The sequence below is a fragment of the Oryctolagus cuniculus genome, chromosome 1, assembly GCF_051225735.1.
Source record: "Oryctolagus cuniculus isolate XC-2025 breed Fujian yellow rabbit chromosome 1, ASM5122573v1, whole genome shotgun sequence".
Taxonomy (NCBI): Eukaryota; Metazoa; Chordata; class Mammalia; order Lagomorpha; family Leporidae; genus Oryctolagus; species Oryctolagus cuniculus.
This window is the reverse complement of record NC_142867.1, coordinates 1,151,123-1,165,792: the sequence shown is the minus strand read 5'-3', so window position 1 is coordinate 1,165,792 and position 14,670 is coordinate 1,151,123. Positions and strand designations below refer to the sequence as shown.

The following is a 14,670-nucleotide window of genomic DNA, read 5'->3' as shown; positions in this document are numbered from 1 at the left end:
GTAGGCGCCCCATAAATGCAGGCAGGCTGCCTGGGTCACCTGCGTCCTTTTCCTCAGGCCACCGCTGGGCCCTGCCCTGCCGGCAGCCCTGGGTGGCTGGGCGCTCGCGTCAAGGCCACGGTGTGGATGGGAACTTCCCACCGTGGCCTTGAAGAACATAGGGACACTGGGTCTCCAGCTGTCCACTGTCTGAGACGCCAGGGCGCCCACACCTCCCAGCCTAGATGGCCGTCCGAAGGCACGCTGCCTAGGTGGACAGGGTCTGGAAGCCATGGGTGGGAGTGGGGGGCTGCCCTCTCGGGCTCGGGGAGGCTCAGTGGCCCACGGTGCCAGGGCAGTGGGCTTTTGGGAACCCTCCCCTGCTTGTGCCTGGCTGCCATGAAGCCCCAGGGCAGTGGCCTGCAGGGGCAGCTGTGAGCTCTCCAGGAACAGGGAGCCCAGGCAGCTTCCGGGCTGGCGGTGCCAGCAAAGGGCTGAGCCCCTCTCAAGTGGCGCCACCCGGCCCTGGGGGCCGGCTGGGAGGCGAGCGTGGGTGTGTGACTCTGCAGGGAGGCCCAGCCACAAGCGGCCTGGGCTGTAGCCAGACCCCGGGGACTGCTCCGCCTCCCCCCTCCACTGTGGGTCCCCTCCAGAGCGCACCATTCCCACCGGCCGCATCCACCGCTCTGAGCCGGCTTTTCCCTGCCTGGGATTGGGAAGGATCCCAGGCTTCCGTGGGCACAGCAGGGTTCCTGTGCACACACATACCGTGTGCACACCTGTGCACCTGCTCACCGTGTGCACACCTGTGCACCTGCTCACCGTGTACACACCTGTGCACACCTGTGCACCTGCTCACCACACACACCTGTGCACACCTGTGTATATGCACACCACACACACCTGTGCACCTGCTCACCATGTACACACCTGTGCACACCTGTGTACCTGCTCATCACACACACACCTGTGCACACCTGTGTGCCTGCTCATCACACACACCTGTGCACACCTGTGTACATGCACACACACACACACCTGTGCACACCTGTGTACATGCACACCATTCACACACCTGTGCACACCTGTGTACATGCACACCATTCACACACCTGTGCACACACCTGCATACATGTGCACACAGACACCACACATCACACCTGTGCTCATGCATATCATGTACATACCTGCACACACCTGTGCACACACACACCATGCACACACCTACACACCTGTGCACAGGTACATTGTGTACACTCCTGCACACACCTGTGTACATGCTCACCATCACAACTGCGCACACCTGCACACCTGTGCACACACACACACAGTCTTCCGTGGGCTGGTTCCCTGCTCGGCAACCTGGAAAGAGAGAGTAGGGGCCATTGCCGGGGGAGGCCGGGCTCCTGCTGCCCGCCCACTACACTCCCCGTGTGCCCACGGCCCAGGCCTCCTCCTCCTGACCTGGGAGATGGCGAATCTGTCCACTGCACTGCCCTGGGGCCCTGCCTGCCCCAGGTGAGCATGAGCACCTGCTCTCGGGGTCCCTGCCCTGGGTCTGCCTGTCCCGCTCTGCTCCCAGCGCACTTGGTGGCCTGACCGTGGCCACAGCTGTGACAGGGAAGACAGAGCCCGGCCGACGAATGGGGCCCCTCTCGGATGCACGCATCTGCGTCGTTCTGGGAACCTGCCCAGAGTCCCGGGACCTGAGCTGGCAGCACTGACGCGTGCAGGCTCAGAGGCAGTGGGGCTGCGCTGGGGACAAACTGCAGGCTGGGGTGTTATAGGGGCAGAAGGCCCTGGGCCTGCTGTTTGTCACACCCAGAGGGGACGCTCGCCAGCCAGAGGGCCCTCGTTGGACTCAGCGTGAGGAGCGCGAGGCGGTGACACCTGTCCTGCCACAGCCCACTCCAGCGTTCAAGCTGTGTTGAGCACCAGGGACCCCTGGTGCTACCCCTTCCTTCCTGTAGCTCCCCCACCCCACCTGCTTTGCCGCCAGCTCCGTGGTCAGTGCAGGGACGGGGCTTGGCGTCCTGCTGGTGCTCGGGGATCTGGGCAGTGATGGGACGAATACAACAGGAAGCTGAGCCGGTGGCTGGCGGACGCTGGCCTGGCAGTAGCTGCACCCCCCTGCCGCCAGCCTCAGTTTCTCCTTCCCTGTGTTCCTATGGCCCAGGAGGTCCTCCTCTGGGGGCGGTGGAGCAGGGAGCTGAGGGCTGCTGGCAGAGCGGTCTGCGGCCCTGAGACCAGGGAGAGGGCGCCGTGTCCATCTGTGCCCAGGACCAGGCGAGCATCTGGAGACTCTGGGGAGCTGTGGGGGGTGCGGCCTGGGGAGCGGCCAGCAACTGGCCCACACCCACACCCTGCACTCCAGACCTCCAAGCCCCTCTCTCCCTCTGGAGGGTTCTCCTGACCCCAGAGAGCGGCTGTGGGCTGGCTCAGCCCTGCCACCCACTGAGAGGCCGCACCCATATTTCCTGCTCTGCCCCCACGCCCTCACCCTCAGCCTGCCCTGTGTACCTGGCCTCCCAGCCCACCCTTTCCTCAGTGCCCCGGCACCCCGGGTCCCTCAGGCCAGCCCAGAGCCCCCCCACAGCCCTCATGGGCTGATACCTGCTGACCCCGGGGGCCCTGTGACCTCCTAAAGGCTTCCCAGGTGCTTGGGCTGCGAGGACTGGAATGTCTGGGATATAGACACACAGAGACGTCAGTCACACACAGTGGACGCATTCAGCAGCGGCCTCAACAATGCTGGGCTCAGAGGTGGCTCTGTTTGATCTCTGCTGGCCACTGCACAGCCACACCCCCATGTCACACAGAGGTGTCTGGAGGCGCCTCGGGCCCCCCAGCAGGTACGGCCTCCATCCTGAGCTCAGCTCCACCCCTCCCCTGCAGCTGCTGCGTGGTCAGCCATGCACCCCACGAAGGCCGGTGGGGACTGCCCGGTGCCATCACCCATGAATAGGGTTTTAACTTACTTCATATGTATTTTTTAAAAGATTTATTTGAAAGGCAGGGTAACAGAGAGGTCTTCCATTGACTGGTTCCCTCCCCAAATGGCCACAACAGCCAAAGCTTGGCCAGGCAGAGCCAGGAGCTTCATCCAGGTCTCCACATGGGTGCAGGGACCCAAGGACCTGGGCCATCCTCCACTGCTCTCCCAGGAGCATCAGCAGGGAGCTGGGTGGGAAACTGATCAGCCGGGACTGAACCGGTGCCCGTGTGGGATGCTGGCACCCGCGACACCACTGCACCAGGCCCACAATACCCATATTTTTACAAACAACAAGATTTTTTGAGTTCAGGAGCCAGGGTTGAGACTCCATGGGTTAAGCTGTTCCTTACCTGGGAGAGCAGTAGAAGATGGCCCAAGTGCTTGGGCCCCTGCCACCCACGTGGGAGACCCGGAGGAAGCTCCTGGCTCCCGGCTTTGGCCTGGCCCAGCCCCGGCCATTGCAGCCATCTGGGGAGTGAACCAGCGGATGGAAGATTCTTCTCTGCTTCTCCCTGTCTCTGTTCGTCACTCTGCCCTTCAGATAAATAATTAAGAAAAGGTTGTCTGAGTTTGGTTTGTCTTTGGCCGTTACACGTGATAACATCGATCTTGACATTCCATCCCGAGGCTGTGGTGCAGCTCAGCCCACCCCGCTGACGCCGTGGCGTGGGCACCATTTCCCCGTTCCCTTTTAACGTGCCCTTGGGTTCGCTCCTCCATGCGTCAGCTGCCGCGTGCTTGGCTGAAGTGACCAGAAGCAGCGGGGAGCGGCACCTGCCCGCGGCGTCTCCCCTGGAGAGCACCTCGGGTGGCTGGGAGCGTGCCCATCAGATAGGTGAGGACGGCACCAGGGTGTACTTTTAACATGGGGCCGAGCAGCTTTTTATAAGGACAAAGGTCACGGGCCCCCTCTGCTGGGAACCATGCGTCTCCCATCCACTTCCTTCTTCTTCTGTGCTTCAGGTGTTCTTTTAAGATTTATTTACAGGCCGGCGCCTCGGCTCACTAGGCTAATCCTCCGCCCAGCGATGCCAGCACACCAGGTTCTAGTCCCGGTTGGGGCGCCGGATTCTGTCCTGGTTGCCCCTCTTCCAGGCCAGCTCTCTGCTGTGGCCCGGGGGTGCAGTGGAGGATGGCCCAGGTGCTTGGGCCCTGCACCCCATGGGAGACCAGGAGAAGCACCTGGCTCCTGCCTTCGAATCAGCGCGGTGCACTGGCAGCAGTGCGCCGGCTGCGGTGGCTATTGGAGGGTGAACCAACGGCAAAGGAAGACCTTTCTGTCTGTCCCTCTCTCACTGTCCACTCTGCCTGTAAAAATAAAAAAAGATTTATTTACTTACTTGAAAGAGAGCGAGAGAGGTCTTCTATCCACTGGTTGACTCCCCAAATGGCTGCAACGACCGGAGCTGGGCCAATCCAAAGCCAGGAGCTTCTTCCGAGTCTCCCATGGGCACAGGCGCATCCTCTCTGCTTTCCCAAGCACACGAGCAGGGAGCGGGATCGGAAGAGGAGCAGCCGGGACTCGAACCTGCGCCCACATGGGACGCCAGGGTTGCAGACAGCAGCTTTCCCTGCCGCACCACAGCGGGCCAGCCACACTTGGGCATTCTTCAGGGCGCGGGGTCTGCTCGCGCCCTCCTTCCCGATCTGTGGGACCTACAGCGCCCAGACTTCACGGCAGGGCTGCAGGGGTCGGCCTCACGCCCACGCCCGGGAGACTTGCTTCTGCTCTTCCCCCTTCCGCACTTCGGCTTCCGCCCCACAGCCGTGGACCCAGGCCTGGCTTCCATGCGGGCGTCCGGCCCCCCGCCCTCATCCTCCTCCCTGCTGACCTCGGCAGTCCTGCTGCACCTGCTGAGCCCCTGGGCTGTGTCGGCCAGAGGCAGGCGCCCCTTCCTCTGGCCTCTGCTGTTAGCTGCATGGGGCAAACAGGGCGCTGGGGTCTGGATCCTCCCCGCACCCGCCCCACTGCTGACACACGCACCCCCCGGACAGTCGAGGGGACTTTCTGGTGCTCAGGAAAGAGGGGGCCATCTTCCATGGCGCAGGCCCTGGCCCGGGAATCACCTCCACACGGAGCCCCACGTCCGGTCCCTGCCACAGGAGGGGGCAGTGTCCTGGGAAAGGTGGGGGCGTTCTAGTTACTGCCCCCACCTGCCCCAAGACTGAGACCCACACCAGGCAGACCTTCCCAGAGGTCACCACCCCCACTCGGCGTCAGCCCATGGCAGGAAGACAAGGAGGACAAGGCCTCTTTCTCCCTCCCCAGGGCAGCCTCACCCCTCCCCAGCCTGCCCAGGCAACCCTGCCCCACTGGACGGGCAGACCCAGTCCCGGAGCCCGGCAGACTTCCACTGGGCGCTCCCTGGCTGCCGGGGTTCCTCTCACGCTCCCTAGTGCGCACGCAGTGCCCCCGCGCACTCCCCAGCAGCGCAGGAGCCCGGCCAGTGGCCAGTGCCAAGGCGCCTCTCCCTAACCCTAACCCTAACCCTAACCCTAACCCTAACCCTAACCCTAACCCTAACCCTAACCCTAACCCTAACTTCTGTCCCCGCTCCTGAGCAAGTCAGAGGATCGGACGATGGGCGCCCGCTGCCTGCCGCGTCCCCGCGTCGGAGCTGTGGGCACCGAGCCAGCTGGAGAGGTTCACCCATGCGGGGGCTGGCGGGGCAGAGCAGGTGGGAGCGGGAGTGGGCGGAGCCAAGCAGGTGGGCGCGCGCGGAAGGAGCAGGGCAGGGTGGGCGCACGCGGGGCCAGCGGGCGGCCGCGCGTGGGGCAAGCGAGACAGGTGCATGTGGACTGGGGCGCTCGCTGGGCGTCCGGGGGCGGGGCGTACGGTCCGGGGCGGGGCGCGTTGTCCCAGGGGACAGGCCCGCGGCCACCGCCCCCTCCCGGGCCCGCCCCCCTCACCCGGGCGGGGCGGGCAGCCGAGGCTGCAGGCACTGCGCCCTGGCACCCGCCTTCGCCGGAGCTCCGGTGCCCCGGCCCGACCCCCCAACTCGCTATGGCCGCGGCCTCCACCCCGCCCAGGGCAGAGAGGAAGCGCTGGGGCTGGGGCCGCCTGCCGGGCGCCCGGCGGGGGAGCGCGGGCCTGGCCAAGAAGTGCCCCTTCTCCCTGGAGCTGGCCGAGGGTGGCCCGCCGGGCAGCGCGCTCTACGCGCCGGTCTCGCCGCCCGGCGCCCCGGGGCCGGCGCCGCCCGCGTCCCCCGCGTCCCCCGCGCCGCCCGCCGCCGACCAGGGACCTCGGCCCCCAGTGAGCCTCGACCCGCGTGTCTCCATCTACAGCGTGCGCCGCCCGCTGCTCGCGCGCACCCACATCCAGGGCCGTGTCTACAACTTCCTGGAGCGCCCCACTGGATGGAAGTGCTTCGCCTACCACTTCACCGTGTGAGTGCGGCCGTGGCCGGGAAGGGAGACAGGGGCGACCGGGGATGCCTGGGCGCTGGGGGCGGGGTGGGGGACGGCACTGCCTGGGGGCTGTGAGGGGTGCGCAGGTGTTACTCCGGCTGCGGCTGCGGGCTCGGCTCGCCCTTGGGAGCTGTGGCGGGAGACTCAGGAGTCCCTTGGGGGTGGGGGCCAGTGCTCCTGATGGACCTGCGGGGGCTAGCCAGGTGTGTGGGATGGGCCAGGCAGGACAGCAGGTGCGGTGGGGTTTCCTGCGGGGTCGGGTCAGCATGGAGTCCGTGTTACCCGCGCCCCCATCCCCGCTTAACTGGGCCAGGTGCAGCAGGGCCTGGGTCACGCGGAGGAGCCCCGAGGAGCCGGTCTTCAGCCGTCCATCTGCGGCAGCTGTGGCCACCACAGGCAATCAGGGCAGGTGGCAGAGGCTCCTGGGCGCCCCCCCTCCCCCAGGTGCTTCCATTCCCGGTGCAGCCGGCGTGCCTGAGCCGGGCAGGGCACTGGGCTCTCAAGGACAAGGCACAGGAAGTTACCTCCGAGGAGAGCCTGTGTCTGCAGCCCTTCCCAGCCCCGGGCCACGGCCCCGCTTCCTGGCGGCCCGGCCAGCGGCTTCTTGGTATCCTGCCAACCTTTGGGCTGTGGGCCCCTGCGTTGTCGCCCCTTCACTGGTGTGTGTCCTGCCATGCCCCTTGCTGAGCTGGGCTGGGGAGCATTGGCTGGAGGGCGGCCCTGGGCCTGTGGCCCCCACCTGGACGCCCAGGGGTGCAGCAGGTGCCAGCCAAGGCCAGCTCGGGGTGCCGGTTCAGCTCAGTGGGTGAGGTTGTGGTGCCAGGGCTGCTGCCTGAGGCAGTGGCTTCCACAGCCACAGAATGCCCACCCCAGCCCCCTGCTCCCGTGGCCACTGTGGCCTGGGGGAGAGCAAGAGCCGCCTCTGGCTGCAGCGGCTGGGGCTTGTGTGTGGAGGGGGGATGTTCCGGCACAGTGACCCCCCCATCCCGGTGCAGCGCCGACGTGCGAGCCTCTGGCAAGCTCCAGGCTGCAGATGCCGCCGTGTGCGTGGGCAGCCTGCCTGCTGGAGCTGAGGTCCCCGAGATGCGCCGGGGTGGGCCGACCCCGCAGCCTCGCTGGCCCTCCGGATCCCGCCGGCCGCAGGCTGGGGTGGAGGAAGAGGGCTCGCCCGCCGCAGAGGAAGTCTCTGCTTCCACCGTGCTTTCTTCCTGGCCAATTGTTCAGCCCTGGGAAGTTGGCTCCGCGCGGGCTGCCGTGGCCCAGCCCCCCGAGCCCGTGGCCGGAGCAGCCTCTGGGGAGGGGCTGCCGGCTTCTCCTGCCGGGGCGGGAGTGGGAAGGGATGCTCGCGAGGTGGCTGGGACCTCGGGCTGCTGGCCCTCCCCCAGGTCCCCCACGTGCGGAGGGGCTGGACGTGGACCCCGGCTGGGCCTGGGAGGGGCTCCTCACCCTCCGAATTGGTCCCTCTCTTGAGGGCAGGCCCAGCCGAGGGCTGGGAGGCGGAGGGGCAGGGGTGCGCTGTGGGGCCGGTGGCTGTGGCTGGCGAGGTGCAGCCCGTGTTTTCCTAAGCGGTGGCGGCCGCAGAGCGTGCCCTGACCTTGGCAGGCGGATTTTGAACCGGGGGAGGGAGGGGATTGTGGTTTCCGGCCGACAGGGACAGGGATGAGCCTGGCCTTGAGGGGCTGGGGCCCGCATGTGTGGTGGGAGCTGGGGTCCCACTGGCCCTGCAGGCGAGGGCAGCCCCCCCCAAGTGCGGCTGGGGCGCAGTCCGGACATCCTGCCCCCGCCTCGGGGAACCCCTGCTCCAGCCAAGGAGAACGACTCTTCCTGTGCTGGCCAGCGTCAGGGAGCAGGACCCAGCACCTGGGCACCGCTCTTGCCCACTGGGGCTTCCTGTCCCTGCCCCCAGGCCCCTGCTCCGTGGGACGGCTCCCATGCCCACTGAGCCGCCTGGTGGACAGGGATCCCAGCCACCTTGCTTGGGGCGGCCAGCGTCCACTGTGTTTGTGGCTGAGGGACTTGAGGGATGGGCCCACGTCCTGCTGGGTGTCAGCACAGGGAGGCTGGCTGGAGAGAAGCTACAAAGAAGCGTCTGGAAGCTTGCGTGTGCTGCCGTGGGGGTGGGTGGAGGGATGGGGCGCTCAGGTGCTGGGTGGGCACCACACTGCAGGCTGCGCCACTGGTGCTGTCCTAGGTGCCATTGTGGGGCCTCGGCTGACCCGGACCAGAGGCCACCGCCTCCAGGGAGCCTTCCCATGTTGCTCCCTTCTGTGTCTGCTCCTCACCCCGTGCTCAGCCACTGTGGGTGTCCTGGGGGCCTTGGTGCGTGCTGGTCTCTGCACCCCTGGGTGTCCAGGGTCTGTGTGGGCAGGTGGGCTGTGTGCAGCTGTCTTGTTCCTGCATAGGGGGGCCCCTTGCGTCCAGCCCCCAGAGCCCCTGCACCGCTGGGCCTGGGCCGTGGTGGTCGAGAGGTGACACCTGCCCCTGGTGTCTCAGTGGCATTCCTACACCGAGAGGGCGGGGCCTTCCCAGAGTGCCCGTCCAGGAGGCGGGGCGGCCACGGGAGCCCAGCGCCTGCCTGCTTTGCTGTGGCCTCCTGGGGGAGTTCTGAGGCTGGGCTGAGTGTGTGGGGGCTGAGGGGACCCGGCTGGAGCAGTTCTTCTAGAAACACCGGGCAAAGGACAGGTACCCCGAGGAGGGGGCTGAGCCCCCCGCAGAGGCGCAGCTGCGGGTGGCGGTGAGGGCGGCCTGGGAGGGTCCCCGCACCCTCCCACAGGCCCTCCTTACCCCTTGGGTGAAGGTGTGGGGCTGGGGCAGCTGACCCCACTGCATGCCCCAGAATTAGCCGGGGACTCGGCCCACTCCTATGATCGGCTCATAGATGGAGAAACTGAGGCTGGCCGCCATGCTCTGTGCACCGGAAGGCCCTAGCGACACTGTGGTTGAGCCAGTGACATGGCCCCTCGCTACCTCCCGGCGTGGAACGGGCTGCCACGGACCAGCACCAGGGTGGTGTGTGTGTGTGTGTGTGTGTGTGTGTGCGTGTATGTGTGTTTTAAAGATTGATTTGAGGCCGGCACCGCGGCTCACTAGGCTAATCCTCTGCCTGTGGCGCTGGCACACTGGGTTCTATTCCCGGTTGGGGAGCTGGATTCTGTCCCGGTTGCCCCTCTTCCAGCCCACCTCTCTGCTGTGGCCCGGGAGTGCAGTGGGCCCTGCACCCGCATGGGAGACCAGGAGAAGCACCTGGCTCCTGCCTTCTGATCAGCACGGTGCACCGGCCGCGGCGGCCATTGGAGGGTGAACCAATGGCAAAGGAAGACCTTTCTCTCTCTCTCACTGTCCACTCTGCCTGTCAAAAAAAAAAAAAAAAAAAAAAAAAAAAAAAAAAAAGGATTGATTGATTTGAAAGGCAGAGTGGCAGAGAGAGAGGTCTTCCATCTGCTGGTCCACTCCCCAAATGGCCACAACAGCTGGGGCTGGGCCAGGCCAAAACCAGGAGCCAGGAGCTTCTTCTGGTCTCCCACGTGGGCGCAGGGGCCCAGGCACTTGGGCCATCCTCCACTGCTTTCCCAGGCCATAGCAGAGAGCTGGATGGGAAGTGGAGCAGCCGTGGGCGATGCCGGTGTCACAGGCCGTGGCTTAACCCACTGTGCCATGACGCCAGTCCCACCGGCTTATTTTTCAAACGCAAAAAGCACAGCAGGTGGAAGGGAGCGGCCGCCCCTCCCTGAGCCGGGCCGGTACAGACTTGTGTGCACGGATGTCAGCACGGCCAGACGGCGAACAGAAGCCGGAGCTTTGGAAGAGCGAGTCTGGAGGCAGCGTGTGGACGGCAGGGTAGGCCACTGCTTGGGACGCTGGTGTCCCCACATCGGCGCCGGTTCAAGTCCCGGCTGCCCCACTTCCAGTCCAGCTCCTTGCTGATGCACCTGGGAAAGCAGTGGAAGATGGGCCAGGTGCGTGGGCCCTGCATCCGCGTGGGAGACCTGGAGGAAGCTCCCGGCCTCAGGCTGGCCTGGCCCCGGCCGTTTCGGCCATCTGGGGAGTGAACCAGCAGATGGAAGACCTCTCTCTTCCCCCCCTCTTTGTTACTCTGCCTTTCCACACATAAATAAATCTCTAAAAACAGTTTCTCTGGGGATGAGGGACAGGACACAGGGCACCTGATGCCTCTGAATGGTCCTTGTGTAGGTTTGCTTTGGCCCCGGGGGAGTAGGTTGCATGCTTCTAAATAAAAGCAAGCGACAGCTCATCCCTACGTAATCATAGCTGGAAAAAGCAATCCTTGAAAAGCAACACGGAACGATCCTGTGCGTGAGTGGGTGATGGACAGGCCTGTGCCCACGGGTTTTCTGCGGAGGACAGATGGCGTGGCTGCAAGTGACCGTGGCCCCTCGGGGACACATGGCACTGTCATAGGTGACCATGGCATGGCCAGGGCCATGTGCCCTGTCCTGAGGCAGCGTCAAGGGCAGAGGTTCTGGGCCTGGGTGGAGAAGGCGACATGGGCAAGGGGACAGGAGCGGGAGCCGGGTCAGCCGGGGTCTGGGTGCAGGTGCAGCGCGTGTCCCTGAGCAGGCGGCTTCTCGGCCTGCAGACAAGGACCACGTGGTGTCTTGTGCCCCCCCCAGCCCCCACATGTGGCCTCTAAAGGCCCTTTCACCCCGCGAGAGACCAGGGCTCCGGGAGAAGCGGCAGGCGCTGACGGTCACTCCGGCTGCCGGGGCATGGGCCCGCTGGAGGGGAGCGGGGCACAGCACGGCTCATGGTCCTGGGCCCCCGGGAACAGAGGGCGAGCCCAGCCCGCATCAGCCTTGCACCCATAGACCATAGAACAGGGGCCGCGCCCATCCTCAGGACTCCCCGGTGCCCAGCTGGGGATTCGCGGGGTCAGTGCCGAGTGGGCGGCGGCTGCCCATTTCAGCCTGAGCTGGACGCAGCCGCCCGAGGGCAGGGCTGGCGCTTCCTAGCTGGCGTGGTGGAGGGGAGAAGCTGATGGAGCCTCTAGCGGCCATGCGAGCTTGTAGTGGGCTCCTCGCCAGGTGACGTGGGGGGCACGCCATCTGCAGCCTCCCTCTGGGCCTCGGTATATGACAGACGGCCGGAGCTCCTGTGGGCTGTGTGCCACAGACGGCCCAGGCTCCCGTGGGCTGTGTGCCACAGACGGCCCAGGCTCCCATGGGCTGTGTGCCACAGATGGCCTGTGCTCCCATGGGCTCTGTACCACAGACGGCCCGGGCTCCTGTGGGCTCTGTGCCACAGACAGCCCGGGCTCCCGTGGGCTCCGTACCACAGACAGCCTGGGCTCCCGTGGGCTCTGTGCCACAGACAGCCCGGGCTCCCGTGGGCTCTGTGCCACAGACAGCCCGGGCTCCCGTGGGCTCTGTGCCACAGACAGCCCGGGCTCCCGTGGGCTCTGTGCCACAGACGGCCTGAGCTCTTGCATAAACCACCAGGAAACAGGAGGAGGAGGGAAGAGGGGATGGAGACGGCGTCTGGGAGTGACGGCACTTGCGGCGGCACCCAGACCCTCGTTCAGGTGCAGAGGGGACGAGCCACAGGAACGCCATCCGAGCCCCTGGCCCTCAGCCTCCTTCCTGATCCAGCGTCGCTGACCCCTCCTGGCCTGCCTCCTGCTTCCTGCTTCCCGCCCTCGGCTGCCTTGGGGTGGGGTCTCAAGGATCCTGGAGCAGACAGATCGCGGCTCGCACCCAGTCCCCTCACCTCAGCACATGTGGGCGCCGGGCGTCCGTCATGGGGACTCTGAGCCCTCTCGGTTACTGGGTGGCAGTGGGGACAGAAGATGCACCTGGCCGTGCCCGGGGAAGCAGTGGGGGTCCGAGGAGGGGACACACACACCCCCCACTGCCCTGTGGGGTCAGACAAGGAACAGGCAGGGGACAGGGAGGACAGAGACATGGGTGAGGGTGGAGTGGCAGATGGGCCGAGGGCTCAGATGGCGCCGGCCCGGCCACATGTGAGACCCACGGGTGCTGTGGCCGTGCTGGTGTCCTGGAGACGGCCCTGCCTTGAGCTGGCCCAGACCTGTTGTGCATCTTGCCCGCTTCTCAGAAGGCCCCGGGTGGCACACGCAATCCCTCGGGCCCCGCTGACCCACGATCCCGTTACCCTGTGTGTGGCCTCCGTGGTCTGCACAGGGCACTTGGGGTGGGGGTCCTCGGCCACAGGGGTCACAGGTTGCTGAATGGACGCATGGTCCTCAGGCTGGGTGGACCTTGTTCCGCCTCCCGCCCCCTTCCTCCTGGGACTTGCGCCCCAAGGCTCGGAGGGAGCAGGTGTGGCCCTCGCCAGAGCTGCTGGAGCTTTGGGAGGGCTGTGGGGGCGCTCTCTCCCCGGGGCCGGCCACAGCGCCCACTGTGGCTGGCGGCCCTGACTTCTCCAAGCTGCCCGCTGGCCATGCACGGTGGCCCTGGGTCTGGGTGTGCGGTGCAGCCGTGTCCTTGACTCAGGCCGCCCTGGGGCCACCTCAACCCCAGCTGCCCCCCGGGAGCTCCTGCCACGTGGACGCAAGGCCCAGCTTCTCGCCCTCGGCCTCACCACAGACAGTTCGGGGTCAGCAAAGTCAGAGCGGGGGCTCCCCCCTCCCTCCCCCTCCTCTCCCTTCTCTCCCTCCCTCCCCTCCTCCAGGGTGGCCGGAGCCTGCCCTGGGTCAGAGGACTGGTTTAGCGAGAATCCGTGCATTTCCCCTCACACGTGGCTCATACGTGGAACCCGCAGGACAGGAAAGGCAAGTGGCTGGTTGAAAGCCCTGGCGTGATTGACAGCTGTCTCCCTTGAGCCCACAAGCCCCAGCCCAGAGTGCCTATGGAGACAGAGGCCCTCTGGACCCTGGGCTGGCCCCTGCCCCCCTGCCGCAGGACACGGCTGAGCCCCACCCTCCTGGGGCCCACACACGGCAGAGGCCATGGGAGCAGCCACAGGGCCCATGTGTCCCCAGCCGACGGCAGAGCTGGGAGCAGGCCTTGGGGGCAGGCTGAGGGCCCCGAGTGGCCTCAGTCCTGGGCAGGCAGGCTGGCAGCGTGGGCAAGCCTCTCGTTCAACCCGCCCACGTCCCAGGAGGGAATGGGTTCTGAGTGGACGCGTCCGCTCCTAGCCCATCTCCAGGCTGCTCTGATTGTTCTGAAAATAGCCCGGGACACGCTGCCCGGCCGTGCGTCCCCGGTGCCGGTGAGATAAGGCTGTGCTGAGCAGAGCGCGCGCCCCACCCCCTCCAGCCGTGTCCCCCGGCTGTGTGGCACAGCCCCGTGTGCCTGTGTGACTACAGCACAGATGGGCCCGGGCAGGGGCTGTGGTTGCAGCGTGACCCCTGCCCTGTGTGAGAGCTCCCGGGGCTCAGACCCTGAGGACCCCGGCTGCTGTGGCCCCGTGGCGGGCCCCGTGGAGCAGCTGCCTGGAGGGCATGGTGGGGTGGGGGAGGGAGAGATGGGGGGAGGCGTGTTGCGCCGGCCACCTGCTGTCTGGGGAGAGGCGTCCTCCGGGGTCTGTGGGTGGGCGGGCATGGCCTTTGCCGGCCTGCTGGCCTGGTCCACTGGGTGCACTGGCGCTCTGTGGGCCTCCTGACGTCTGTGCCTCCCGGGCCAACTTAGCAGGGCCTGAGACTCAAGATGGCAGAGGCCCCTCGGCCTGGGAAGGAACCCTAGCTTCGGTCTGCTCCTGGGATTCCCAGGAGTGTCTATGGGCGCGTCCTACCTGGCTGTGGGGCCTGCTGTGGCTTGGCTTCTGGGTCGCTAAGGGTTGGGGTCCTGGTCAGTGGGTGTTGGCTTCCAGGTCGGTGGGTGCTGGGTTCTGGGTTGGTGGGTGCTGGGTGTTGGCTTCCAGGTCTGTGGGTGCTGGGTTCTGGGTTGGTGGGTGCTGGGTTCTGGGTCTGTGGGTGTTGGGTTCCAGGTCTGTGGCTGTTGGGTTCTGGGTTGGTGGGTACTGGGTGTTGGCTTCCAGGTCTGTGGGTGCTGGGTTCCGGGTCTGTGGGATTTGGGTTCCGGGTCGGTGGGTGCTGGGTTCTGGGTCTGTGGTGCTGGGTTCTGGGTCTGGGTGCTGGGTTCCGGTTGGTGGGTGCTGGGTTCTGGGTCTGTGGGTGTTGCATTCTGGATGAGTATATGTTGGATTTCTGGTAAGTGGGTTTGAGTTCCAGGTTGATGGGTGTTGGGTTCTGGATGAATGGGTGTTGAGATCTGAATCAATGGATATTGAGTTCCAGACAATGGGTTTGGGTTGTCAGTCAGTAGGTGCTGAATTCTGGGTTGGTGGGTGTTGAACTCTGGGTCAGTGGG

General features: G+C 66.0%; 1 protein-coding gene across 3 annotated transcripts in view; it reads left to right on the top strand.

The window, feature by feature from the left end:
• The first annotated feature begins 5,871 nt into the window (after positions 1–5,871).
• Positions 5,872–14,670, top strand: part of KCNQ1 (potassium voltage-gated channel subfamily Q member 1) — a 275,965-nt gene continuing 267,166 nt past the window's right edge. Inside the window, exon 1 of one of the 3 annotated variants that reach the window (XM_070058232.2) lies at positions 5,872–6,361. In XM_070058232.2, coding sequence (XP_069914333.2) covers positions 5,979–6,361 — 383 coding nt within the window. In that variant the 5' untranslated portion in view covers positions 5,872–5,978. Of the gene's footprint in view, positions 6,362–6,547; positions 7,042–14,670 lie in introns of those variants that run through there. The other 2 variants (XM_070058305.2, XM_089306936.1) reach the window with 2 other exon arrangements.